The sequence below is a fragment of the Schistocerca piceifrons genome, chromosome 8, assembly GCF_021461385.2.
Source record: "Schistocerca piceifrons isolate TAMUIC-IGC-003096 chromosome 8, iqSchPice1.1, whole genome shotgun sequence".
Lineage (NCBI taxonomy): Eukaryota > Metazoa > Arthropoda > Insecta > Orthoptera > Acrididae > Schistocerca > Schistocerca piceifrons.
In genome coordinates, this window is record NC_060145.1 from 312,759,382 (window position 1) to 312,786,086 (window position 26,705).

General features: G+C 38.4%; 1 protein-coding gene across 4 annotated transcripts in view; it reads right to left on the reverse strand.

The window, feature by feature from the left end:
* LOC124711732 (DNA-binding protein Ets97D-like) overlaps positions 1-26,705 on the reverse strand; it is a 73,716-nt gene that overhangs the window by 17,325 nt on the left and 29,686 nt on the right. For 3 of the 4 annotated variants that reach the window (XM_047241944.1, XM_047241943.1, XM_047241941.1), the window contains 5 exons: positions 26,480-26,633; positions 24,899-25,012; positions 21,649-21,861; positions 12,684-12,863; positions 12,303-12,526 (listed from right to left, as the gene is read on the reverse strand). In XM_047241944.1, coding sequence (XP_047097900.1) covers positions 12,303-12,526; positions 12,684-12,863; positions 21,649-21,861; positions 24,899-25,012; positions 26,480-26,633 — 885 coding nt within the window. The remainder of the gene's footprint in view (positions 1-12,302; positions 12,527-12,683; positions 12,864-21,648; positions 21,862-24,898; positions 25,013-26,479; positions 26,634-26,705) is intronic. The other variant, XM_047241942.1, reaches the window with a different exon arrangement.

A 26,705-nucleotide genomic window follows, 5' to 3' on the forward strand; every position in this document is an offset into this window, starting at 1 on the left:
TCAACCAAAGATTCTATTTGGCTGATTCTTTTTATCACGTAATGAAATCTTATATTAAAAACTATACATAGATAAAGGAGAGAAAGAGAAAGAGCGAATGAAAATAGAGATAATACTAATAATCCTCCATTAGTCTAATTTTTCACCTGTCTTATCACGGATCAGCCAAGAACTGGGAGGGCCTTACTTTACTTTATAGACTTATGTGTGAAGGTGAAGGGATCTTAAAGACAACAGATACACGTCTATACAAACAAGACATTACACAGAGATAGCAGCTAGCTGCATTGATCATCTATTCTTAGATTAAAGAGACGGCAATTTATTATCCAAACATTTAAAATGTTAAAATGGCGACCATGACAGGACACGTTTTTGGACGTTGCTAAAATAATTTTCTTCTCTGTTTCATGTCAACTACGACGAGCTAACCTAACTGACGCTTGGAAAAGAGACGAAAGACTCACAGGTGATATAATTGGATCCACAAATAAAGCCGAAAGACAGCACGCTGGGTGCAGAGAAAAGGCCAGATCTATATTTTTATTATTAAAGCTTGCTAGTACAGTTGAAGTATACGCTTTTCTGTTTAGTGTTATTTAATATTTGAATACTGATTATTTGTGTTCATGTTAGATATAGGAAGTGTTTTGATTGATCTGTCCCAGTTGCATTTATCTGTATATGTACATTAGGAAATTAGACACAGAAGTACTCTTGTGTGAAGGGAGTTACATATAGTGACAGTAAAACATTTATATGGTTTTAACTAGGGCAATATTTAGGATGAGTTAAGTAGAGCAAAGCAGCACGCACCTGCCTTCAACTGTTAGCACTGATAATAATGAATCAGTAAGAAGTGTTGTAGGACCGATGGCTACAGATAGCACAACAGAACGCCCTGTAGACACGGCTGCGGGTGTAACAGCAAGTATGCAGCAAGGATTAGATCCATTGGTAATTATCACGAGACAGATGCAGATGATAATCGAGAGCATGAATACTTTGAAAACCCAACATTAATGTGAAATTTGCCTCAGTTACTGAAGGGCAAAATGATTTGAATACAAAATTAGCCTCAGTTACTGAAGGGCAGGAAAATCTGAAAACCGATATTAAAGCACAATTAGTGACAGTCACTCAAACTCAAGAAGAGATGAAATTAGTCCAGACTGAGATTAAGCAGCAGTTACAAGACAGTTTTTCCAAATTAGAGCAGCGGATAGAGGCGAAGACCAAGGAACTCAAAGATCAGGCTGAAGAGATGGAACGAAAATTAACTGCACAAATAGAATTGGTGAAAGCACAATGTGAGGAATCTACTCAGCGCGTACGTGTTGAAATGAAGGAGTATGTGGCTATTAAGATAGAAAATGTACGGGAACAAGTGGAAATGGTTCCGCAATTAGTACAAAAGCAAGATGCCTTGGCATGTGCAATTGTGCAACTTCCCGAATTGGCACGTACACAGACTAACCTAAAGGAAAGCGTTGAACATCTGTGTGAAAACATTGACCAAAATGTTAAGGCAGCATTCCAGAATTTATCTGGCAAACAGGAAGAGAATTTGTTTGCGAAAGGACTTGAGGAGGTGCGACAGCAGTTAGCTGCTGATTTTGAGCATTGGAAACAAACGATAGAAGAGTCGATGCGCGCTTCACAACAAAGCTCAGAACAAATGAATACAGGGCAGCAGCAGAAGTTGGCAACGACTATAAAGCCAGTTACTGCCCATTCGCACACAATACCGACTTGTGCAAGTAATTCAAAAATTAAATTGCCACAAGCTGGTTGTTCGCGTGAATTCTTATCTACCGGAGATTACGAAAGCCTTTGGCATGCCGAAGAAAAAATGATAAAGCATTGGCAATTCCAGATTTTTAACCCTGACAAAAGGGGGGTCCATCCAATTGTTTTTATTCGAAGTTTCAGAGGAGTGCCACCCAGAAATTGGTCGGAGTGGCAGAAGATCAGTTTTGTTACAGGATATATACAAGGTTCGGGGGCAATCTGGGCGTCGGACATGACTTCTGTTTGCCCGACATATGACGATTTTGAGAAGGCGTTTTTATCAAAGTTCTGGTCAGACGGGGTACAGGAACGCCTAAGGCAGGAGGTGCTCTACCCAGAGCCTTTCTCCTTTTCAAAAGGAAGCCTTAGAAGGTATTTCGAAAAATATATAAATAAAACGAGATACTGGGACAGACCTATGCCCTTGCCAGACATAATAAACATACTTAAGGCAAGACTACCAACTAGCATCCGGAATCAATTGATTTACGGCAACGACAAAGACTTGGAGTCGTTCCTCACGACGTTAGACCATATAGATATTATCGAAGAGAACAATCAGAAAGCCCGTAATAACAGATTCCAATATAGGGCGATAGAACCTCTGCCAAACAGTAGGCAAGGTGGAAGTATGGGTTACACCAATGGCGATCAATCGACACTTAGAAGGAATGAACAGAGATCGTTAAATAATGGAGGAACCTTTCAAAATCTCAATAGTAATCCCGGCAATGGTTTTGCGAGGGGCAATTCAAGGAACAACAGGAACGGGAAAAGATACAACCCTGTGTGGGGAAACGAAAGAAATTTCAGACCCCAAGCCTGGAATAATAACAACAATAGAAATTGGAATCAACCGGGAGGAATGAATTCAAATAGCCAACATCAGTGGGGACGGACATCTCCGAAGCAACCGGTAATTACTGAAGAGACGGATGATGTCAACCAGCGGACAAATCAAAATCCAACAAACTCGTAAGGACCCACTCGTGCCCCGGAGGAGCGGTCAACAATTGGTTGAGGGGCAACAGGATATGTGTACCCATGCTAACGTATAATGATGGACGATTACTGGCAGATGAACTGACCGAGGACTTAGAACCGCAAGATGAGGATAAGGAACAGGTGGCAGTAGCCGAAGTGCAAGTCATTATGGAGACCGTACCTATAGTGGCGGTTTTAGACACAGCTGCAACCACAAATGTTATTTCGGAGGCAGTATTCAACAGGATCAGAAATATATGACGAGTACCAGTCTTTCCAGTTCAAAATTGCAGAACAATAGGTGCCGTTGGGGCTCGATCAGCTAATGTAAAGGTGCAGTCACTACTTGGTGTGGAATTCAGAAAGGTAGCAATATTAAGCACATTCCTTGTTGTGAAAAATTTGGTGGTAGATTGCATTATCGGAGTCGACAGCCTACGTCAATATGGATGCAGAATAGATTTCAAAACAGGAAAAATTTTGTTGAATGTTAATAAACAAGGAATTGAGTTGGAGTTGTTGAAAAAAAAAGGCCTTACGAGGAAATATAATTGTGGGATCAGTGTGCAAGTAATCAGGACGGCCCAAAATTCTAAACAGCACATAATTAATGAGTTCCACATCAAAGAAGATTTCGGTCAACTAGTGTTTGAAAAGTTAAATGAATACGACTGCATTATCGAAGATCAGAAGAAGCAGCTCAATGACTTATTATTAACGTATGAAAACATTTTTGATGAAAGGCCAGGAGTTATTAAGGGATACATATGCCATCTCTACGTTAAGCCACATGAAACGTATTGTAGAACTTTCTATCCTGTTCCCTGGAGGTTAAAGGCTCAAGTTCAAAAGGAAATAGATCGCATGTTGAAATGGGGTTTTTATCTAACCCTCTACAAGCCCATACTGCTCCCCATTGTTAGTCGTGCCAAAAGCAAATGGGACTGTTAGACTGGTACTCGACGCCAGAGAAATAAATAAAATCATAATTCCAGTAAGAACACATCCGGAAAACATAGACGAACTTATACAACGGTTCCAGGATGTCAAATATTTGACGAGCATTGATTTGTGGAGCTCTTATTGGCAAGTCAAGCTGGATGAGTCATCAAGGAAGTATACGGCTTTCATTTATTCCGGAAGAAGCTACCAATTCACCGTAGTTCCTTTCGGACTTAACATTAGCGCTGGAATCTTTATAGCAGCTCTAGATTATGCACTAGGCCCAGAACTCAGAAGCAGTATAACAGTGTTTGTTGATGATTTGCATATTGCATCAAAAACTTGGGAGGAGCATATTACCTTACTGAACCGAGTGTTGGACGTGTTCAAAACCACGGGAATAACTGCTAACCTACAGAAATCCCATTTTGCAGTAAACAGAATCAAGTTCCTGGGGCATATAATTGGCACAAAGGGAATTTTACCAAGCAAGGAGAAGCTAATTGCAATTAGTAAGTTTCCAACACCCAGGAATAGCAGGCAATTAAAAGGGTTTATGGGCCTTGCCTCATTTTTTAGAAGATTCATAACAAATCAGGCGATGAATGCAGCAGCTCTAAATAGTCGGTTGAAGAAGGATGTGCCCTGGCTCTGGACATTAGAGTGTCAAGAAGCATTCGAAGAGATAAAGAAGCAATTAGTAAATGCACCGCTTTTGTACCATCCAGACATGCAAGAAGAATTTTACTTGTCAACAGATTCTTCGAATGTGTGCCTTCGAGTGTGCCTTTTCCAAGTACGCAAGATAAATGGATAACTCACGTTCTGTCCTATAGCGTTTGCTAGTCGTGTTTTGTCCAACTGTGAATGATCTTACACGATGACAGAATTAGAGGCTCTTGCGGTCATCTGGGGATTTAAAAAATTTCATTATTATCTATATGGGTCAAAGACTGTCGTATATTGCGATCATCAATCATTAACGTTTTTACAAATGTGTAAACTGTTACACCCCAGACTGGCTAGATGGACTCTCGCTCTGCAACAATACCAATTTAAGATCATGCATGTCTCAGGACAGCAAAACATTATTGCTGACACTCTATCAAGGTCACCACAGGGTTTGACTAAAGAAATTGAAGTAAATAATAACTCAGAATTCCCTGTATTGCTGCTGCAGGATAATCCATATAAGATGTACTACGTCAATTTGTGTGTGCGTATAGCACAGTTACAGACAAGAGATGCTCAATGGGGAAGTGTCATTCAAAGGTTACAACAGCAACCTTCGGATCAGATGGCAAATTATTACAAGCTGGTAAATGGCGTATTATTTTTCCGCTGTGGAAGGCCAAACAAAGTACGTTGGTGTGTTTGTATACCTGATGCGCAAATAGAGAAACTCGTATGGTTCACCCACTTAACCTGGGGACATTTTGGTGCGGCAAAATGTGCAGACAAGATAAGTGTGTACTGTTATTTTCCCAACATAAAGTGCAGAGTGCATGAGGTCTTGAAGAAATGTATAATCTGTCAAAAAGAAAAGCCAGATTCAAAAGGGAGTAAGCACCCATTATGCTCTATATTAGTCTGAGAACCAAAAGAATTAATTTCGTGCGATCTGTGTGGACCGTTACCTACTTCAAGAGGAGGAGTTAGATATGTGTTGGCATTTCTTGATGTGCGTACGAAATGCGTAAAGCTATACCCGATAAAGGCGGCTACAGCCAAAGTAATTGTAATAAGACTGACAAGGGATTATCTTCCGCATGTTGGTATACCTAAGGCGATAATAACAGACAATGCTAAGATATTCACGGGACTCCGATGGAAACAGGCTTTGTCTCAAGTCGGTATGAAACACATACTAATATCATTTTACCACCCACAAGGCAATTTGGTTGAGAGAATTTTTAGAGAGTTCAATCGCTTTATGAGGACCGATTGCCATAATAAGCAGACTGCATGGGCAAATTATGTGGAAGAATTTGAGCAGATATACAACATGCCCCACTCCTCCACTGGTTATACACCTCATGAATTGATGTTTGAGGCAAAAGAAGAAAACTTCTGGACTGATCATATGCCCAAAACTCAGGAAACTGAGATGCCTTGGGAAGAAAAAATAAGACAAGCCATCATAAATATGACGCAAAAGGCTGATCAGAGAAAACAATAATATGACAAATTAATCAAGAGAGTACAGGCGTACCACGTTGGAAAAAAGGTACTAGTCAAAAGACATACCAAATCATCCTTAATAAAGAAGAGTATAAAGAAATGGGAGTTATTATATACTGACCCATACATCATTCTACAAATTCCAAACCCTGGGGCTTATCTGTTAGCATACCCGGGATCTAACAAAATTAAAGGGTTATTTTCCCATAACGACTTGAAAAAATTTAATGAAGATTAGAAGATGGGGATGAATGGTGTTGCAAGTGACAGAGATGAACGCTCGTAAAAACATAACAATAAACTGTGTGTGTTTAGTGTTAGAAAACTTTAAACTGAAATAATTAATCAGTGACACAGGTTGTAGAAATAGTGACTAACAATAACTATCGAGTGCTGCAAAGAAGATAGTGGAGATAGGCTTCACCTGTGTTTGGGTAAACATAGAACTTTAGCATTGCTAATGTCATCAAGAAGTATAAAGGATCTGAATGACCTTCAAGAATAAAGAAATATTTCCCGAAAATGACGCTGCATAATCAAAAGAGGTTCCCAGTGAATGTTCATATATAATTTCAAGTGCACGCTTAGATGTGTAAACGTGTGAAGTGAAGTTTTGCGGTTAAGTAGTGAATCATGAGTGACGGTTAATGCCGCAAAGATAATTTCCCGCGCAAAACAATTGACGTTGGCGCGAGAGTTAGAATCGATATAGACGACACAGATATGCTTTGTAAGAGACTCGCATCAAACGCGAGGGGAAACTGATTGATGTTGAACTTCAAAAAAGTGTCATAATTAGAGGTTAAGAGTTCTTGATTTATTGTTGAATGTCAAAAGAAATTAATATTCATAGAATTAGTAGTTATTTAATGGGTCTTGTTCACTTTGGAAGTTTGTTTGAAAATCCATTTCCATATATGTGCATGTATGAATGCCGGATGAATCAGAGAATAAATGAAAGAAGTGAATCCACATTCCTCACTACTAATAACTTTTACATTACAGCACTCAAGCGGAGAAATATATGTATTTAGGATAAAATTTTTATGAGTATAGATAAATGATATGACTTTTCAAGGAAATGATGGATTATGTCTTTGTATAAAATGAACCACACTTTCCATTATTCGATGATTTGAATCCAAAATCTACTGCAAGTTGCATGAATCCTTTAAATTACGAAGAATAAATCACTGACAGAAAATGTGTCAGAATTTTTGGACTTACAAGCACAAGTGGTGATGCGAAATCAAAAAGAAAATTCAAACTGAGTAAATATTATGATGTTTTCGGCAACAGCATTAGTCAATGGATAAATGGAAATCTTAAGTCAATGGCTAAATTCCTTGCAGTACATCGTAAGAAAAAGGATGCATGAAGCCACAGGGATTTTGTTTTCAAAAAGGAGAATCTTGGACGGTGCAACCTAACTAGTTCTTTTACAGGAAGAGTTTCCTTTTCAGTCATTGCTAATTCTTTTGGAATGAATGTTGCATGTAAAATCTGGTATCCCTGTCCCTTCTACTCTTCCCATTGTGGGCCGCGTAGAAGACCGACTACAAATGTGGACGACGGGGACATGCAAGATCCGGGGGAGTTCCAGCACCGCAAGATATTGTCCTGAGAACAAGATTGTAAAAAAACTCGAGTAATTGATTGTAAAATTTTTTTAGCAAGAGGCACAAATCACTCTTCTCCAAATCGTTATATAAATCTATCCCTATCTTTCCTTTAGAGATCAATTTCAAAATTATTTTTTTTTCTTCTGTAGGCTTTCCTATCTTCTATGTACCGTAGGCTGGGGGTCTAGGCTTAAGAGGTTTTCCAAGGTTTCCCTGCTTAAGAAAGTCCCCGAATGGGTAGACCCTGATAATAGTTTCATGAAAGATCATCTTCCTTGGTTGTGCACAGCAGACATAACACCTTGATGCACGTAAAAGCAATACAGTCGCGGTACCTGTCTCCTCATTTCTTCTGTTTTCAATGTTTCATTTCTTCGTCTGTCTTAAACATAATTTTTTTTTTCCAGTCGGAGAACTGACATTCATCACTTCCGGGTTACCCACACTAATAGATAGCTCGCGAAGTGTGTTCGGTAAATCAAAATTAGGCTCACAAACTTCGCTCGCTGCGAGGGGCATTGTAATGTCACCACAGCAAATACCCTCTACCATGCACCAATTAATCATTTTCAATCAAACCATCCACATTCATTCACTTTGGAAAAATTATCTGATCTGATTTTCTCGTAATATATGCGGCGACAGCTCGCCGACGCCAAAGTATTTTCTAGTGCGTTTATTCTTTGAAGTAACAGAGATGCATATATGCATTCTCCATGGTTGTTAGAGAGGTAACTAGGACAGCTTCTGGAGTATCTGTTGCGGGATTAACGTGTATCTGAGAGACACATATTCTGCTTTTCTTCTCGCTAAAGCGAGCCAATTAACATTTGTGCGTATGGCGGTCTGTTTTGAAGAGAAAGAGATTGTAAAAGGAAAATAATTAAGGCATGGAATCACCGGAGATCTGGACATGTAATGGAGATGGATTTAATACGCGATTTCCTCCATAAATAAGGTTTGTGACTTTTTTGTTCTGGAGTGAATGAACGAATGAGGTTTTTACTGAATCATTTGTTGATCACGTTGGCCCTGTAATTAGTGGGGAAGTTTCAGCTGTGTTGAAGAGAGCCAGCAATCACTGAGTCTGCGTTAAATCGTCCAAAAAGGCTTCGTACACATCTGGAATTCGCAATCTTTCGTAAAAGGAACAAATTGTCCAAACGATTGATTCTCCCGACTGATTGCAGTGTTTAAGAGTAATAATAAATGTCAACATCTCTTACAGCAAGCCAGCCGCTGATTCCCAAGACGAAGGACTCCACCAAAGATTCTATTTGGCTGATTCTTTTTATCACGTAATGAAATCTTATATTAAAAACTATACATAGATAAAGGAGAGAAATGCCCATGCCCCGACAAATGATAAAAATAATGAAAAAGAACACAGAGAAGAGGTAGAAAAATTTTGGGAGCTCTTAGATCAAACAACGAATAACATTAATAAAAATCACATCAAAATTTTAATTGGAGACTTCAATGCCCAGTTAGGAAGGGAAAAGAGATATAGAGACATAATCGGGAAATTGCCAGCACAAAGAAGAACAAACAAAAATGGCATAAGACTAGTGGAATTTTGCAGAAACCATGACATGATCTCAAAGTCGACGTATTTTAAGAGAAGACCAAGTAAACTAAAAACTTGGAAACATCCAGACTGGAAAAAAGGAGAATGGCAACTGGACCATGTCTGCATGGATAAGAATTACCACAAGGAAATTTACAATGTGAAAGTACTGAGAGGGACAGATACCGAATCAGATCATTACATGATAAAAATTAAAATTAAATTAACCCCATTAGCAAAGAAAAAATCCCACCAGAAGAAGAAGAGAACCTATGACCCTCATAAACTGATACAAAATGAGGATTATGAAGCACAAACCAGGGATATAAAAATAACAGATGATCTGGAAGAAATAATTCCCAAATTGAAACAAATAGCTGAACAAGTTGCCCCTATAAATCCAAGGAAAAAACACCAGTGGTGGAACGATGAATGTGGTGAAGCAGTGTTGGATCGACACCAAGCCTGGTTAAGGCATCAAAATGAAAAAACAGAAAAATCATATTTGGAACTCACAAAACAAAGGAAGACAACACAAAAAATAATAAGGAGAGTTAAACGTCAGTACCAAAAAGATATACTTCTAATGATAGAAACAAATAGTGAAAAAACAAACTCAAGAGACTATTACAAAATATTTGGCAGACAATTACAAAGATATGATCCTCCAACATTAATGTTAAAAGATAAAGATAATAACCTAGCCCATAGCAATAGTAAAAATACAGAAATTCTAGCAGAAACATTTAACAAGTTACTAAATTGTGAAGATCCCCCAGAACTTCTTCAGATAAACACAGAAACCCCAATTAAAACACCAGCAGAAAATATAAATCCACCTACAATTAATGAGGTCTACAGAGCTTTGAAAGAACTCAAAAACTACAAAGCAAGTGGAGAAGATCAAACATTTGCTGAACTTTGGAAATATGCAGCAGAACCAGTAAAGATAGCATTACACCAATGCATAGTAAAAATCTGGAATGAAGAGAAATTACCAGAAAATTGGACTACTGCTATAATACATCCATTACATAACAAAGGAGAAAAATCAAATCCAGAAAACTATAGAGGAATTTCCCTTTTGGACTGCACGTATAAGATCATGTCAAGAATACTATACAACCGCTGTAAATATCAATCAGAACTGGAACTGGGAGAATATCAAGGAGGATTTAGATCCTGGAGAAGCTGCCCAGAACAGATAATCACCTTGAAGTTAGTTATGGATGTCTACAAAAGAAGGCAAAAACAACTAGTCATAACCTTTGTAGATTTCAAAAAGGCGTATGATTGCATCCATAGATCTTCAATGACGAAAATATTAAGGAATTTTGGACTTCATCCCAAATTAATAAAAATGATACAGTTAACCTTAACAAACACCAAATCCAAAGTAAAATTTAGAGGAGAAATATCGGAACCATTTACGATTAAAACAGGGTTGAGACAGGGAGATTGTTTATCACCATTGCTATTCAATTGTGCTCTTGAATATGTAATGAGAGAATGGTACAAGGAAAATCCTATGAATATTAAAATTGGAACAAAGAAAGATAAAATAAACCTAAATTGCTTGGGATTTGCTGATGACCTAGCATTACTAGCTAATAATATTCAGGAAGCCACGAAACAAATAACAAGCTTACAAAATATAGCACAAAAATTAGGACTCCAGATATCATTTGAAAAGACTGAAATAATGGTAACGGATCCACTTGTAATACATCACATCACAGTGAACAATAGGGAAATTAAAATAGTGAAACAATTTAAATACCTGGGTGAAATTATAACACATAAATTGGACGAGAAACCTGCATGGCGAGCAAGAACTAATAAAATGATAAAAGCTCAAAAACTAACATGGTCTACGTACAATAAAAAATGTCTATCAATTAAAACAAAATTAAAACATTACAAGACGGTGGTTCAACCAGAGGTTACATACGGAAGTGAAACTCTTTTTAAAGTCGCCCAGAAAAACAGAATTGACAAAATTTTAAAAGTAGAGAGAAGAATTGCTAGAACATGCATAAATAAGAAATATCAAAAAGCTGGGCAATGGCGGATAGTTCCAAATGAAGTGGTATACAGAGAACTGGAGCCCATTACTGATACTATACGAAAGAAAAGGATCTCTTTTTGTGGTCACATTCTGAGGACACCAGAAACCGGATTATCAAGGAAAATTATTGAGAAACTCTGGAATTTGAAACAACAAGGAGGATGGCTTAAGGAAATAAGAGAGGATATGGAAGAACTGGAAATAACTCTGGATGATTTGCAGAACAAAACGCCAAATTTAAAGAAGTTGAGGGACACAGAAATAAGATTTAAACCAAAAATTGACAAACGACATACAATGAAAAGGGTATTTACAGATAAGGAACGACGAAAAGCATCGGAACGAATGAAGAGATACTGGGCCACTTGGAAGGGGAAAATACCAAAGAAGAGGACCAGAAATGATTGACTGAAGTGGTCCAATGAGGCCGTAAAAGCAGAAGAAGAAAAAGGAGAGAAAGAGTGAATGAAAATAGAGATAATACTAATAATCCACCTGTCTTATCACGGATCAGCCAAGAACTGGGAGGGCCTTACTTTACTTTATAGACTTATGTGTGAAGATGAAGGGATCTTAAAGACAACAGATACACATCTATACAGACAAGACATTACACAGAGATAGCAGCTAGCTGCATTGATGATCTATTCTTAGATTAAAGAGACAGCAACTTATTATCCAAACATTTAAAATGTTAAATACTTCTAAACAATTTGGAAAACACTTAATGAATAAAATATAAATCGTATCCTCTGCAAATGTTTAGTTACTTTCAATGAGTAATTCAGCACTCACTGTGCAAACCAGCAGAAGCCGTGACAAGTGAGTACTACAATGCCTCTTGTGAGATTTTAGGACTGCACGCTAAGCAATTTTAAGAGAAGAGGCCAGGCAAAAAATCTCATTTCATAATTTGTTGTGAGTAATTTCCAGTTCATCTCAGCAAAGTTTTCAGAAATGGTTAACAGTGAAGAAAAAATAACTAAAGTGTGTTTCAACATGAAAAGTTCCCTTGTCAGTTGTTCTACGAGGAGTATGTCACTGTGATACCTTCAGGAAGACCATAAACAATAACCCATACCAAAGTCTCCCAGTGCTATAATAAAAGTGTGCTACAGAGAGCATTAGTATAATCCAAACTACTCACTTTGGCAATCATATCACCATCATAATAATAACGGAGGGCACGAGAAAGTTTCTCGTAGTTCATTGTTGGCTTGTTCTTTCGCTCTCCCCACAGCTGGGCGACCATTTCTGGATTAGTAAGTTTAAATTCACCCTCTGTCCCTTCCCACTGGATCACTTCAACATGCTCCTTGTCAGTCAGAAGTTCCAGAAGGAATTGCCAGAGTTGTATCTGGCCATTATTGCCTACAAAAATATCAAACAACATTTTCAGGAATGCAAACACTTGTTACATTATGCTTAATTGCCAATGAGATTAAAAATACAATAAAATTTTCAGGCAACATATAACCCATTTTCGTAAATTATCTTGAAACTTGTGAGGAAATTGATGGAAACCTACCTGTACGATTCCCACATCCTATGAGTGTTCCACTGGCTTCAACAACACTAAGCGGGAGACCGACAACACGTGGCAATTTTCCAAGTTTCTGCTGAATGCGAGTTGGTCTGCCTCGGGCAATAACTGGAGGTGGTGTGACAGAGGGCGATGAGGGATCTGACTGAGATTTCTGCATGACCACTGGGGAAAAACAAAATGTTTCTAGGCATTAACAACACATATTTATACTAAATTCCAATGCAACACTTCTCAAGGCTTTAATAACACAACAAAAATTTCTAGAATTCAGTCACCAACGTCTTTCTTTTGCATTTGCCAACATCTTTCTTTTGCAATCTCTAAAAATTTGCATTTGCAGGACAGAATAACCTTTATAGTTTTCTATGTGGGTCAGGCTTCTCTTGAGACTAAAGGGGATAACAAAGCAGTCACTAACTGTGCCATCCCAGTCACTGCAAGAAGTACGATAGACTGGAACACTAGACTGTGTTTGAAATGTTTAATTCAGGAGTTTGCCCAAAACAGTTTCATTTCGAGTGGTAAGATAGGTGACTTACAACTAGCATAAATCATTAAGTAATAGCTGGTCAGTTATTTTGTATTTATCTAAGCTAATTCATTGTGGATGTTCTGTTTGAAGCTCTTCCTGAGAACAAGCATGGCAGTGATCAGAGAGCGGGATTTCAAGTTCAGCCAAAGTGAAGTCATCATCAAAAAACACATGTCTGGACACTGCCTGGTCTGAGGATATGAAGTGGAATACCATTATATACAGGAAGCAATAACATTGTAATCCAAAATTCAACCTATCTAATTCACATGAGACATACCACTTTCACTGAGTATATCGTACAGAATTAATCAAATGCACTGAAACGAAAAGATATCAGTGTAAACTGTTCAGATATCTTTAACCTAAATGTAATGAATATGTAGCAACTCAAAACAAGATTCCTTGCTTATCTATGATGAGCAGTTGCCTGAACTTTTAGGCTATATGAGCACATCTTCATGCCCGATTGAAACTTTCATACTCACTGATGTTCCCTCCTATTATTGCCAAACACCTAATTCATTTCATATTAATACCTTACAGCAGATTCTGTTTCATGACTGCTGCTATTCCCACTTACGCCATGAGAGAACCTCTGCCAGTAGCTTTCAGAAATCACAGATGGAAGCATCAGTGGCAATGAAAGTTTGAGTCAGTCCTAGAGCCATGTTCAGACAGCCATGTTTGTTTTTACAGCTTGTAAACAGTGAAACAGTGACAGTTTAATATACAGTGTTTGCCAGTAATGAAGATGAGGAAAAAATATAAGAGAAACACAATGTAAAAATATATATACGTATATCTAAAAACAAAGATGATGTGACTTACCAAACGAAAGCGCTGGCAGGTCGATAGACACCCAAACATACACACAAAATTCTAGCTTTCGCAACCAACGGTTGCCTCGTCAGGAAAGAGGGAAGGAGAGGGAAAGATGAAAGAATTTGGGTTTTAAGGGAGAAGGTAAGGAGTCATTCCAATCCCGGGAGCAGAAAGACTTACCTTAGGGGGAAAAAAGGACGGGTATACACTCGCACACACACACACACACACACACACACACACATATCCATCCACACATATACAGACACAAGCAGACATATACAGAGGCAAAGAGTTTGGGCAGAGATGTCAGTCGAGGCGAAAGTACAGAGGCAAAGATGTTGTTGAATGACAGGTGAGGTATGAGTGGCGGCAACTTGAAATTACCGGAGATTGAGGCCTGGTGGATAACAGGAAGAGAGGATATATTGAAGAGCAAGTTCCCATCTCTGGAGTTCGGATAGGTTGGTGTTAGTGGGAAGTATCCAGATAAGCCGGACGGCGTAACACTGTGCCAAGATGTGCTGGCTGTGCACCAAGGCATGTTTAGCCACAGGGTGATCCTCATTACCAACAAACACTGTCTGCCTGTGTCCATTCATGCGAATGGACAGTTTGTTGCTGGTCATTCCCACATAGAATGCGTCACAGTGTAGGCAGGTCAGTTGGTAGATCACGTGGGTGCATTCACACGTTGGCTCTGCCTTTGATCGTGTACACCTTCCGGGTTACAGGACTGGAGTAGGTGGTGGTGGGCGGGTGCATGGGACAGGTTTTACACCGGGGGCGGTTACAAGGGTAGGAGCCAGAGGGTAGGGAAGGTGGTTTGGGGATTTCATAGGGATGAACTAAGAGGTTACGAAGGTTAGGTGGACGGCGGAAAGACACTCTTGGTGGAGTGGGGAGGATTTCATGAAGGACGGATCTCATTTCAGGGCAGGATTCGAGGAAGTCGTATCCCTGCTGGAGAGCCACATTCAGAGTCTGATCCAGTCCCGGAAAGTATCCTGTCACAAGTGGGGCACTTTTGTGGTTCTTCTGTGGGAGGTTCTGGGTTTGAGAGGATGAGGAAGTGGCTCTGGTTATTTGCTTCTGTACCAGGTCGGGAGGGTAGTTGCGGGATGCGAAAGCTGTTGTCAGGTTGTTGGTGTAATGGTTCAGGGATTCTGGACTGGAGCAGATTCGTTTGCCACGAAGACCTAGGCTGTAGGGAAGGGACCGTTTGATGTGGAATGGGTGGCAGCTGTCATAATGGAGGTACTGTTGCTTGTTGGTGGGTTTGATGTGGATGGATGTGTGAAGCTGGCCATTGGACAGGTGGAGGTCAACATCAAGGAAAGTGGCATGGGATTTGGAGTAGGACCAGGTGAATCTGATGGAACCAAAGGAGTTGAGGTTGGAGAGGAAATTCTGGAGTTGTTCTTCACTGTGAGTCCAGATCATGAAGAGGTCATCAATAAATCTGTACCAAACTTTGGGTTGGCAGGCCTGGGTAACCAAGAAGGCTTCCTCTAAGCGACCCATGAATAGGTTGGCGTACAAAGGGGTCATCCTGGTACCCATGGCTGTTCCCTTTAATTGTTGGTATGTCTGGTCAGCAAAAGTGAAGAAGTTGTGGGTCAGGATGAAGCTGGCTAAGGTAATGAGGAAAGAGGTTTTAGGTAGGGTGGCAGGTGATCGGCGTGAAAGGAAGTGCTCCATCGCAGCGAGGCCCTGGACGTGCGGGATATTTGTGTATAAGGAAGTGGCATCAATGGTTACAAGGATGGTTTCCGGGGGTAACGGATTGGGTAAGGATTCTAGGCGTTCGAGAAAGTGGTTGGTGTCTCACCTTCAGCCCCACTCCCAGATTCAACCAAACAGCCCTCGTCAAAGATTTACTGTCCTACACTCGTACTCTCTGCTGGAAGTATCACTTTGCCACGAAGAAAAATGATCCTAATCCTACCCCTAATGATCCAACTCCCCAAGACACTATCCAAATTGAACCCTGCCTGGAACAGTTCCGTCCTCCGTCACAGCGGAACCCATCTCCTCTTCCTCAAAATCACCCTCTCCAAACCTTCCAGGAATTTCTGACTTCCAGCCTTGCCTCTCAATCCTTCTTAAAAAATGCCTACGTAGATCAACACCTTCAACCCATTACATGCAGTCTCCCATCCTTCATTATACAGGGTGTCCCAGGAAGAATGGTCACTATTCAGGGATATGACAGGCACAATCATCTGACGCAAGAAACTTCATATGAACATATGCCACAGTCCACATGTTTCCCAGGATAGAACACACTTTCTACATTATTCAACACATTTTCAGGTTTACACAGTGTGATGATACAGGGCTTTTTACTGTATCAGTTATAATAGCAATGACATGTGGTAAGTATCCATCCGCGTTTGTTAATTTTAAGTATTATATAACAGAGAAAATGTTTATGCGTATTACTTTAATTTTTGGAAACCTACAGATGTGTGCATTTGTTTGTTCCTTATGTTTTGTGAGGGGTACTGCTGCTAGGCAGCATCCAAAGGGATCTTCAAGGCTTGCACAAAATGGTGACGTCACCACATGTAGCCTTCACAGAGCCTGAAGAAGATGCTGGAAGCTTCCCTTAGATGCTATGGCATATGTTACTCAGAAAAGAAGATAAAAGTGTTTCTGGAATTCATTATTTTAGAAAATACAGAATCCAATTTATGTGCACTGATAAGTGTTTGAAGATCTGGGTAAGAATGATCTTTTTTTCTTAATGGAAATTTAAATTCTATTACACTGTCATGGGAAAGTGGTGTAGAATCTCTTGACTCCGTGAAATCATGAAAATTTGTAATACACTGTCAAATCTTGAATATTTTCAAAGCTTAAGGACCTGATAGACATTATCAATGAAAAGTAATCAGTTTTATTATTCAGGAAGTAACTAAAGTGATCATAAATTGCATGAATAATCATTTGCTAGGCTTGAGAATTTTTCAAATAGGCAGCCAGACATAGCTGCACTTGCTGGTCTTGGTGTTAACAGTAATCCTTGGTTAGCACAGTAAACAAAATGCACTGACAGAGAGAATCTTTGATTGAGCTCACATAATTACATTTGCAAGATAATATCTGAAGCACGAATACCATTCATTGCACACAATTCAACTGCTAGATCGGAATGAACCTGTCTAAATAATAATATTACTAATCTTCAGCTATATGTGAGTTGTTAGGTGCGATCTCTGGAAAGAAGGCAGTGGAATTTAGTATTGCAAATGGGCTACGTAAGATACGGTCAACCAGAATATCCCATTAAGCCACTGATCCTTAATATCCCTATAAAAAGACTGCAAAGTGGCCCACACTGACATATCTCAGTGGTGTCTCATTTGACAGGACATCAATAATATCTCAATATGTACATCAGTTAGTTAACATTATAATATGTATTTTACAATACACCAACTGAAAAATATTAACATATTCACCTCTAAGCATTATCATACACATCACATTACATCTGTTGTACAGTTCAAACAAATGTTTGAATATCCCACCATCAACCTCAATGCATTTGTGCACCCTTAAGAAACATTTTTGTGTTGCTTGTCCGAATGTCCACGCACGTTCACCTAATGAGGGCAGCAGAGCTGATGATGAGATCAAGCAGGTCATCTCACATATTTACCTTTCATTTGAACACCTCAGACTTCATCCAACACCATAAACAAAAATGTAATGGTGTAAGGTCTGGCAATCATGGTGGCCAGTTAAAATTAATGTAAGTTGTGAACTCTTCTAGCTGTGACATACACCACTGTGCAGTGTCACCCATCAAATGGTTTATCACAAATCATATCTTATTAAAATCTGATTAAGAATCGGGTAAGATGTTCTTAAATGGCTTTAGAAATAAATCTGGGTGAAAACTTGGGAAATTTCTGATTTAATCATTTGCTCAGTGTTGTGGTAAAGTCATCACAGTTACTAGTTACTATCCATTCTTTAATAGCAACAGGTCTTCTACCTCTTTTCTTCATTCTTTCTTCGTCTCCTCTAAGCTCAAAGTGTTATTTGATATCACTGCATTTGTGTCTGCACTAAACTATTGCTGCTGTGACCTGTTGGTGTTCCTGATAATACACATGTAGTTGCAGTAGATGCAGATTTGTTGTCTACAAACTCTGTAGTTTTAGTACGTACTCCTTTACAACTTATGTCCTTACTTAATTCAAGTTTTTGTAATCTAGGTTCCAATTTGTTAATTATTACTGACAAAACATCAATATTTTGTTAATATAAGTATGTGACACTGTATTAGTACCCATCAGTTTTTTTCTAACATCTCAATTCTTTGCACTAATTTGTCATCTTGTGCCTTAATAACATGTACTCATTAAGTATCATCTTATTTGGTTTCCATTATCTCTAACTGCCTATCTATTTCAGAAACACGATTGAAGCCCATATGCAGTCTTGTTTCCAATGTATTTAATTTACTGTTCTGTGAGGTAGCAAATTCATTAAACTGTGTTTTTAAATTTGTATGTCTGGTGTCAATTTGCAGCAATCTGTTTTCACCTTGGGTGACATTGTCATCTATATGCATAACTATTTTATTTAAGTGAGCCAATTGTTGGAAAACTGTCTGCATTAACTCTTGCATGGTTATGCTGTGGTCTGTGTATGCCATCATATTACTCCCAAACTAAAGAAAATTTATAACCATATACAGCAATAGCACAGCTGTAGTGAACTATTTCCAACATAAGTTGTCATAATAGAGGAATGGGTGTATTTGTATTTGCTGTCATGAATTAGTTGTAACATAGTGTATGTAACAGCACTTGTCATAACAATGGAACATATTAATGTCACAGAGACCTAATTGTGTTGTTGTTGTGGTCTTCAGTCCTGAGACTGGTTTGATGCAGCTCTCCAGGCTACTCTATCCTGTGCAAGCTTCTTCATCTCCCAGTACCTACTGCAACCTACATCCTTCTGAATCTGCTTGGTGTAGTCATTTCTTGGTCTCCCTCTACGATTTTTACCCTCCACACCGCCCTCCAATACTAAATTGGTGATCCCTTGATGCCTCAGAACCTAATTGTAAACAACTATATTCACAGAAGTTGTCATAACAAAATACTTCAATTTAATCTTTGTATTCATGGGGTCACAACATTGCACTTTGAAAAGAAGAAAAAATATCTGAACCTACTGAGTTACGGCATTTTGTCCATGGACAGCTGCAAAGCTGCTTGCCATTTGGCATCATCTGCTACTCTCAGTACTGTGTGCTGCTTGGCAGGTGTTTGTTGGACTACAGCCTCATGGACAGTTGCCAACCTTCTATGCTCTGAATGACATATAGTGCCGTTCATGATGGGTACTTTGGTTGTCTGTATGTCAGTAGATATAGATGAAATTCCTGATTGTCGCTGGATATCTCAGGGGAAATTGTCAATATAACCATTCATTACTCATAGTAGTTCGAATTCCGTCTTCACTTTTAATAAATGAACCCTGGTTGTATGGCGTATTCTTGTAATTCCTCAGCTTAAAAGCATGTATTATTCAAATTTATTGTATTTTTGTTTTTGTGTCTTTAGCTATACTACTGCTTCTTGATGTTTCAGTGTCAATCAATCATTTCTCTTGGACACTGAATAGTAATGTCTGTACTGCCAAAAACTTCCTTGTTGACACTGAATCTAGTTATTTAGTTTTCAGATGGATGTAGCATTATTGCTTAGTCGTGTTCCAGTTCATCTGACATACAAATTTCCTCATCTTTGATCTTCAGGACTGAGAAGTCTGCCAATACTCAGCTCATTGATATTTCTTCTTATGTCTGTAGAAGAACTCTGCTTCCACCAAAACCAGGACTCATTGACTCTGATTTCTAGGAAGTCTTTTATTGTACCTTTGATTACAAAACACACACACACACACACACACACACACACACACACACACACACACACACACACACAGAGAGAGAGAGAGAGAGAGAGAGAGAGAGAGAGAGAGAGAGAGAGAGAGAGAGGTGACGAAGCAAGCTGGATCTTTTTACTTCCCCTCCTGTTTGGCCATCTGCCTCCTTAATACATTTTTTTTATTTTTTAACTAATTACCATTAACATACATGAGTATAATCTGCATTTTCATAAGAGAGACAGGTTTCGCCCTTAGTCTTAAAGAATATACCACCAGATCTAATTTTGTGCTTAGTTTTATGTATGTAATTGATTTTCTAATTTATTTCAACTAGTCCTAGTTAATATCTTTTGTTATAGGGTGAAATCGGTAATTGTTTCTTACTTAAATTCTATTGTTGACTTATAAACAAATATAAATTCTGTACTAATTATAAACATTTGGAAGACAAAACACTGGCATTCTTAAAGTATTTATTTGACTCTACTTGAAAACAAGTTAGCAAAGCCAACCCTTAATTAAATCCACAGTAATTGCTAGTTTTGTCAAAAGTATTGTCTAAGTAACTATATCTGTTAAGTCCATCATTTAAACAAATAATTTGGCTTAACCCTCGTAGTAGAAAAAAACTGTTAAAAAGACGGAATTTTTCTTTATATTCAATTAACTGAATGAAGAATGTTTACAGTTGTAATTTCTGTAACATCAAACAATGTATAGTTTCAGTGCCCATTATTGTGATGATATATACGGGCCCGATTTTTGGTTCCAAGATGGCCAGTCCACAGCAGAGTTTCGGACGAGAAACCTGTATTGGTTAGAACAACAATGCATCAACTTAACTGCAAAAGAGGTGTAACACAAATAGGCCGTGTATTGAAACAATGACGGTGTCTGTTCAATATGTAGCGTATTATTCTGCAAGAACTGTGTTGTTAGGTTTTACTGCTCATAGATGTTCAACAGTAAACTATTGTAGCAGTATGCTGACGTATGTCTGCAAACTGTTAATGAGGCTTATCAAAATTTGTCAATAGTTAACTGGCCATATTAACTGTGTAATATTGGGGGGTTGTGACCAGTGAAAGTAAAGAACTATCAAATATCAAATGCAACTGTTGGCTACATCATTTAAAAAAGTCAGTGTTGAACTTCCGCCCCCCCACCCCCCCATTTTTCAGCCAGTATTACAATGCAGTACCTCGACACCGAGGACCATCAACGAAGAAATAAAGCAAGTGAATGTCTCTCTCACTCACTCACACACACACACACACACACACACACACACACACACACACAGAGAGAGAGAGAGAGAGAGAGAGAGAGAGAGAGAACAATTTTAATGTTCTTGTGTTGGCACGGAGCTCGCTCATGCAGAATACCCCAGACAAAAATAATAAAACACAAGAAACAAGAGTTGTTCTCTAATAGATCCTCTTACTGAATAATTAAACCCTCAATCAATGAAATGATTTACTTTGGCTACACTACCAACATTTCTGTGCAAACAACACATACAAGTCATAATGCACTATGAATCAACATACAGAAAAAAATTCTATGCAACTATTTCAATCATCAGAATGTTGTACCAGGTTTATATTCCCACATTTGTTACCTGCACAATTAACCATTACTGTGAATGAGATAAATACAAGATCCACTTACCAACCATTTTTGTCTTTCGCAGAAGCTCAAGATGGGTCCAAAATATACCTCCTGGGTCGGAGGGCACTTTACGGTGGAACTCAGTGGGTGTGAGGGCCAGGAGCTGCTTTCCTGTAATGGCCCAGTCCATAAGCCGTAGGCCTGCCAGGTTGAATGTACGCACTGCCCACGTAAGCCAGTGCCGCACATGTGTCACTGACCATTCTGCTGGATCTGAGAGAGACATTCTACTTATTGTCCAGGAAAGAATTTCACTTACATACATAATAAACAGGAAGAAAGTTATTTTGTCAGTAGGAAATTTAAGCTGTTCGCGTAATTTTGAATGGCCTAAATTGTATGGAGTTGCTTTCTTTTGATTACTCTCTTGAGAAACCAATAAGTACCAGGCAATTTTTGAAGCAGAGGAAGATGATATTCCACATGTCTGCATAACTAAAATAAATTACCACTACCATTTTCATCAACACAAACATCAGCTGCAGAAGGCCTAGCAAAGAGGCAACATGAATTATCATGTTTCAGCATATAATGACTTACACTTGGATACTGTTTTGTATGTCAGGCTTCCTTCTCATACAACGTTTCTACTTTACTTTTGTCTTCATTTATGTCGTCTCCTTCCACCTTCTTCAGTAATTGTTACGCCAAAGATAAAACACAGTATTTATTTTCAATCATCTCACAGCAGCAAAAATAACATGTGTACAAATAAGTCAGCATAGGACTGAACAACATAAGTTGCACAATAGAGGAAATGTCACTGAAACCGAAGGGATACCCATTAGGTCCTAACAACAGTTTATCGTAGATTACTGGAACAACAGAGCATGCCACAAGGCAGGAAAAAGGCACAGTTTGATCTAGTCTTTAAGATACTGAAGACCTATCTCAGTAAGTTAAATTTCTTGTAGGATTACAGAATTTATTTTGTTTTCATGTGTGACGACTTTCTTGGAGACAGAACAGATGCATAGAAATTAACATGGACTCCAAAAGCAACTGTTGTTGAAAATCAGCTCACACTGTGCATCCAAGAGCTCTAAATGGCTGTAGACATCAGCACCTGTATCAATGCAGTGTTACTTGTCTCCGAGAAATCCAGCAATATAATTCTGCACCATTGCATACTACACAAAATATTTGTTTACAGAATACCACAACAAGCGTGCAATTAAACTGAGAATTTCCAAACACATGGAACTCACTGTGTCATTTCTAATGAGGAGATATCACAAGAAGCAAAAGTATTGTACCACAAGGATATTATTGTGTACCACAATGGAATCTACGGAGACTTACAAATGATCAGCACTTGGTAATGACTAACAGCCGAGTTTCGACATAAATATAATGTAATGCAAATAAGATGAAATAAGAAGCTGTGAGGTTTGGCGATGACTTTGTGATCTGTCAGAGTCACCAAAGGACTAGGAATAGCACATGAACGGAATAGACAGCATCTTGAAAGGAGGATATAAGATAAATATCAACAAAAGTAAAACAAGGATAATGGAATCAGATGATGCTGAGAGAATTGGATCAGGAAATGACATGCTTAAAATAATCGGCAAGTTTTGTTATTTGTGCAGCAAAATAAGGGATGATGGCTGAAGCAGAGTTGACATAAAATGTAGACTGGCAATGGCAACAAAGTATTTCTACAGGAGAGAAATTTGTTAACATGAATATAGATTTAAGTGTTAGGATGTCTTTTCTGGGGATGTTTGTATGGAGTGTAGCCATGTATGGAAGTGAAACATGGGCAATAAACCACTTAGACATGGAGAGGCTAGAAGCTTCTGAAATTTGGTGCTACAGAAGAATGCTGAAGACTGGATGGGTAGATCGGATAACTAATGAGGAGGTACTAAATAGAACTGGAGACAAAATAAATTTGTGCCACTACTTGACTAAAAGAAGGGATTGGTTGATAAGACAGATTCTGAGACATCAACAGATCACCAATTTGATTCAGAAGGATGTAAATTGCGAAGTTATTCAGAGATCAAGAGCCCTGCACAGGATAGGACACAATGGAGAGCTGCATCAAAGCAGTTTTTGGACTGAAGACCATAACAACAAACGCAGACAAAAAAAAAAAAAAAAAAAAAAAAAAAAAAAAAAAAAAAAAAATATCTGATATCTGATTACATTATCAGTTACCTGTGACTGAAGTCAGTCACAAACACAAGCATTATAGGAGTATCTGTCTTGAGTCATCTAAGATGGAAGTAAAAGTAAAGTTGTCATCAATCGCACAGTTGGTGTAAACACCACAGTGCTTTACAAAACACATTTCTGATTAAACTATACAATTTAGCGTCAGCCAGTTCATCGACCTGGCAGCGTGGTGTTTTTGGATTGTACAAAAGTTCCATTAACTCCGCCTTACACAAGTTATTTTCATATTTATCCAACGGAACATTTTTTTGTACCCAGAGCAAATTATTCGCTTTCCTCCATGCAGTGTTGACGTTTTATCCATCACGTCGGAGTGGTATGGTGCATTCTCCATTATTATTGTCGAATTCAGAGGAATATTATGCAGAACAACATTATCCTCACAACCGGTGAATTTGATTTTGGACGACCACTTTTACTGTGAATCTCATGTTCAAACGTGCTGCACTGTTTTTATTAGTGCGACGGCAACAAAAAACACTATCTCAATACGTGATTACTGCAGAACACTTCAGCACCAGAAAATATCACTGTACAACGAGAGCTAATAAACAGGAGCGAATCTAATATGCAGCACGACACGGTAGTATTTATCCATGGCGTGGCAACAGGGGCACTTTACCAACCGAACTGCTGGTGGCATGGTAGGGAAAGCCGGCTCGCCATTGGTGTTACCTGGGCAACAGCATCATGTGCCCTTCGCTGAGCCAAATGTCAAAAGTCACAACTAATTTTAAACGCACTATAACAATGACTAGGTTGGTGGCACAGAGGAAGGTACTGATATCAATGCAGTTCATTCAACTTCTACTGATACAGTTAATTCTATCAGTCAACATGCCAAGAGACATTTAGAGTTAATAATTAATAGAAGTGCTGTAAACTCCTTTCCCTTGGGAAAGGATTATGAAACCTGCAAAGTGCAACACATATGTTTCCAACAGGAAAGTCTTGTTTATCAGATGAACCACATACTACATATCTAGAAATTAACACTGAATTACATTATATGTTGTGTTATGCAAAGCCATTTGAAAAAAGGAAGCTCTCTCTCTTTTGAACTTACCTGTGGGTATTTTCAGTTTTTCTTGTTCCCGTTTATAGTTGCTATCAACTACCCATCGAATAACGTTTTGAGGTTTCTGCTGTTGCAGTTCTTCTTCCTCTTCATCTTCCTCTGCTTTATGTAAAATTAAAATTTATGTTAATATGCTATTCAGCTATGTTTAAATCTTATACACTAAATAACACCTTCTAATGCTTGCTTAGTCTTGAATTGCGTGTGCACATTTTTCAGGAATCTTTGTTATCAAGACAAAAAAGCTCTAACACAATCTATTCTCTTAAATTGAAGTAGCAGTTGTTCATCTTAAGGCTGCACAACAATATGGTTACTGGTACCCACATACTAATTATTTGGAAAGATTGAAAATAAATTACATACAAATGAAACTTATGAAAATACAATGGAAAAAATAAAATAGAAAAAATTAAAGCATTAACTGTATGATCTGGTTTTTATAATTATCTAGAGAGACATCTCTGAAAGGAAGAGTGGAAAGATAGTGAAGCACAGCTGCTGTTTCCACGTTGAGTATTATCATTCGGTATAGATGGCAAGTCTCCACTTAAATGATACACTGCCTCTTTAATTATCAAATCGGGTCATTCTTCCCACATATGTCACACTGATGTTCCCATGACATCTATCATGTAAATGGCACGGCACACTACTGGATGCAGCTATATCACGGACAAGTAGTGTGTTTTAGTGACTGCAGCTTGTTATTTCTAACTTCCAACAACTTATCCTGTCACTGAAACACAATCCAAATCACTTTGTATCATTATTATTAATAAAGTCTGATCAGTATACTCTGCTGCTATGCACAGGCTCGATTGCGTAGCAACACAGAGCTACAGTCAAGTGGCGTGGCTCACGCTATGGCCCTGTGGTGTGTGGTTCAAATCACTCGCCTGTGCTGTACTCGTTTATTCTGATATACGAGGCAAACACATTAAACATACTCAATACAAATAACAATGATTCTCACATGGACAATGACAATTATGAGAGACAATGATTGACACACGGACAATGGCGATTTACACACATACAATGTTGATTATGATTCTTCTTACCAGTGTTGAAGCTATCTGGATAGCTCCGAGGCAGTCTCCGTGTGAGGCACCAAGAAGATCATCTCAGTTAATTATTGATTTGGGTGCAGCATACTTGTATTTTGCCTCATATGTTTACTAATTGTTTTGTTACCTTTGGTTATTGTCAGGGAAGTATTTTAGAGAAGGTACCATGATGTTGGGGTACAGCTGAAAGTGTTTCTTCCTGACTATCGTGAGGTATATTTCTGCTTCTTTGACTGGATTCACAGTTTTAATGAAAGAGACATTATTTGTTCATAAAACATTTAATGCGTCTGATTTGGCTAAAAAGGACTTAGGGTCAATCGTATTATACTAGTGATGTGCCACTGACCTTGTCTACAAGCAACAGGAGACAATTTGGTCCAGCAGAAGGTATTTTTATTTTTGAAAGATCATAATACAACAGAGGAGTTTAGATTAATACTGCCAGATAATGTTATGCTTACACCAACAAAGCAAAAACATATTAAAGATAACTCACGAATTTCATCACCCAGCTCGATATCCTCAGCTGGTTTCAGCACATCAACAATGTTTATTTTCCTAATGTCTCCATCAATTTTTATTTGCACATTAATTTGGACTAGTCCTTCACCCTGAACACATTGATCAACCAAGTTCTTGTGACTCTCAAGCTGCAAAAAACAAATATTTATATTACTCTTACAATAATGATATCTTAAAATTACATTTCCTATGATGAAGTA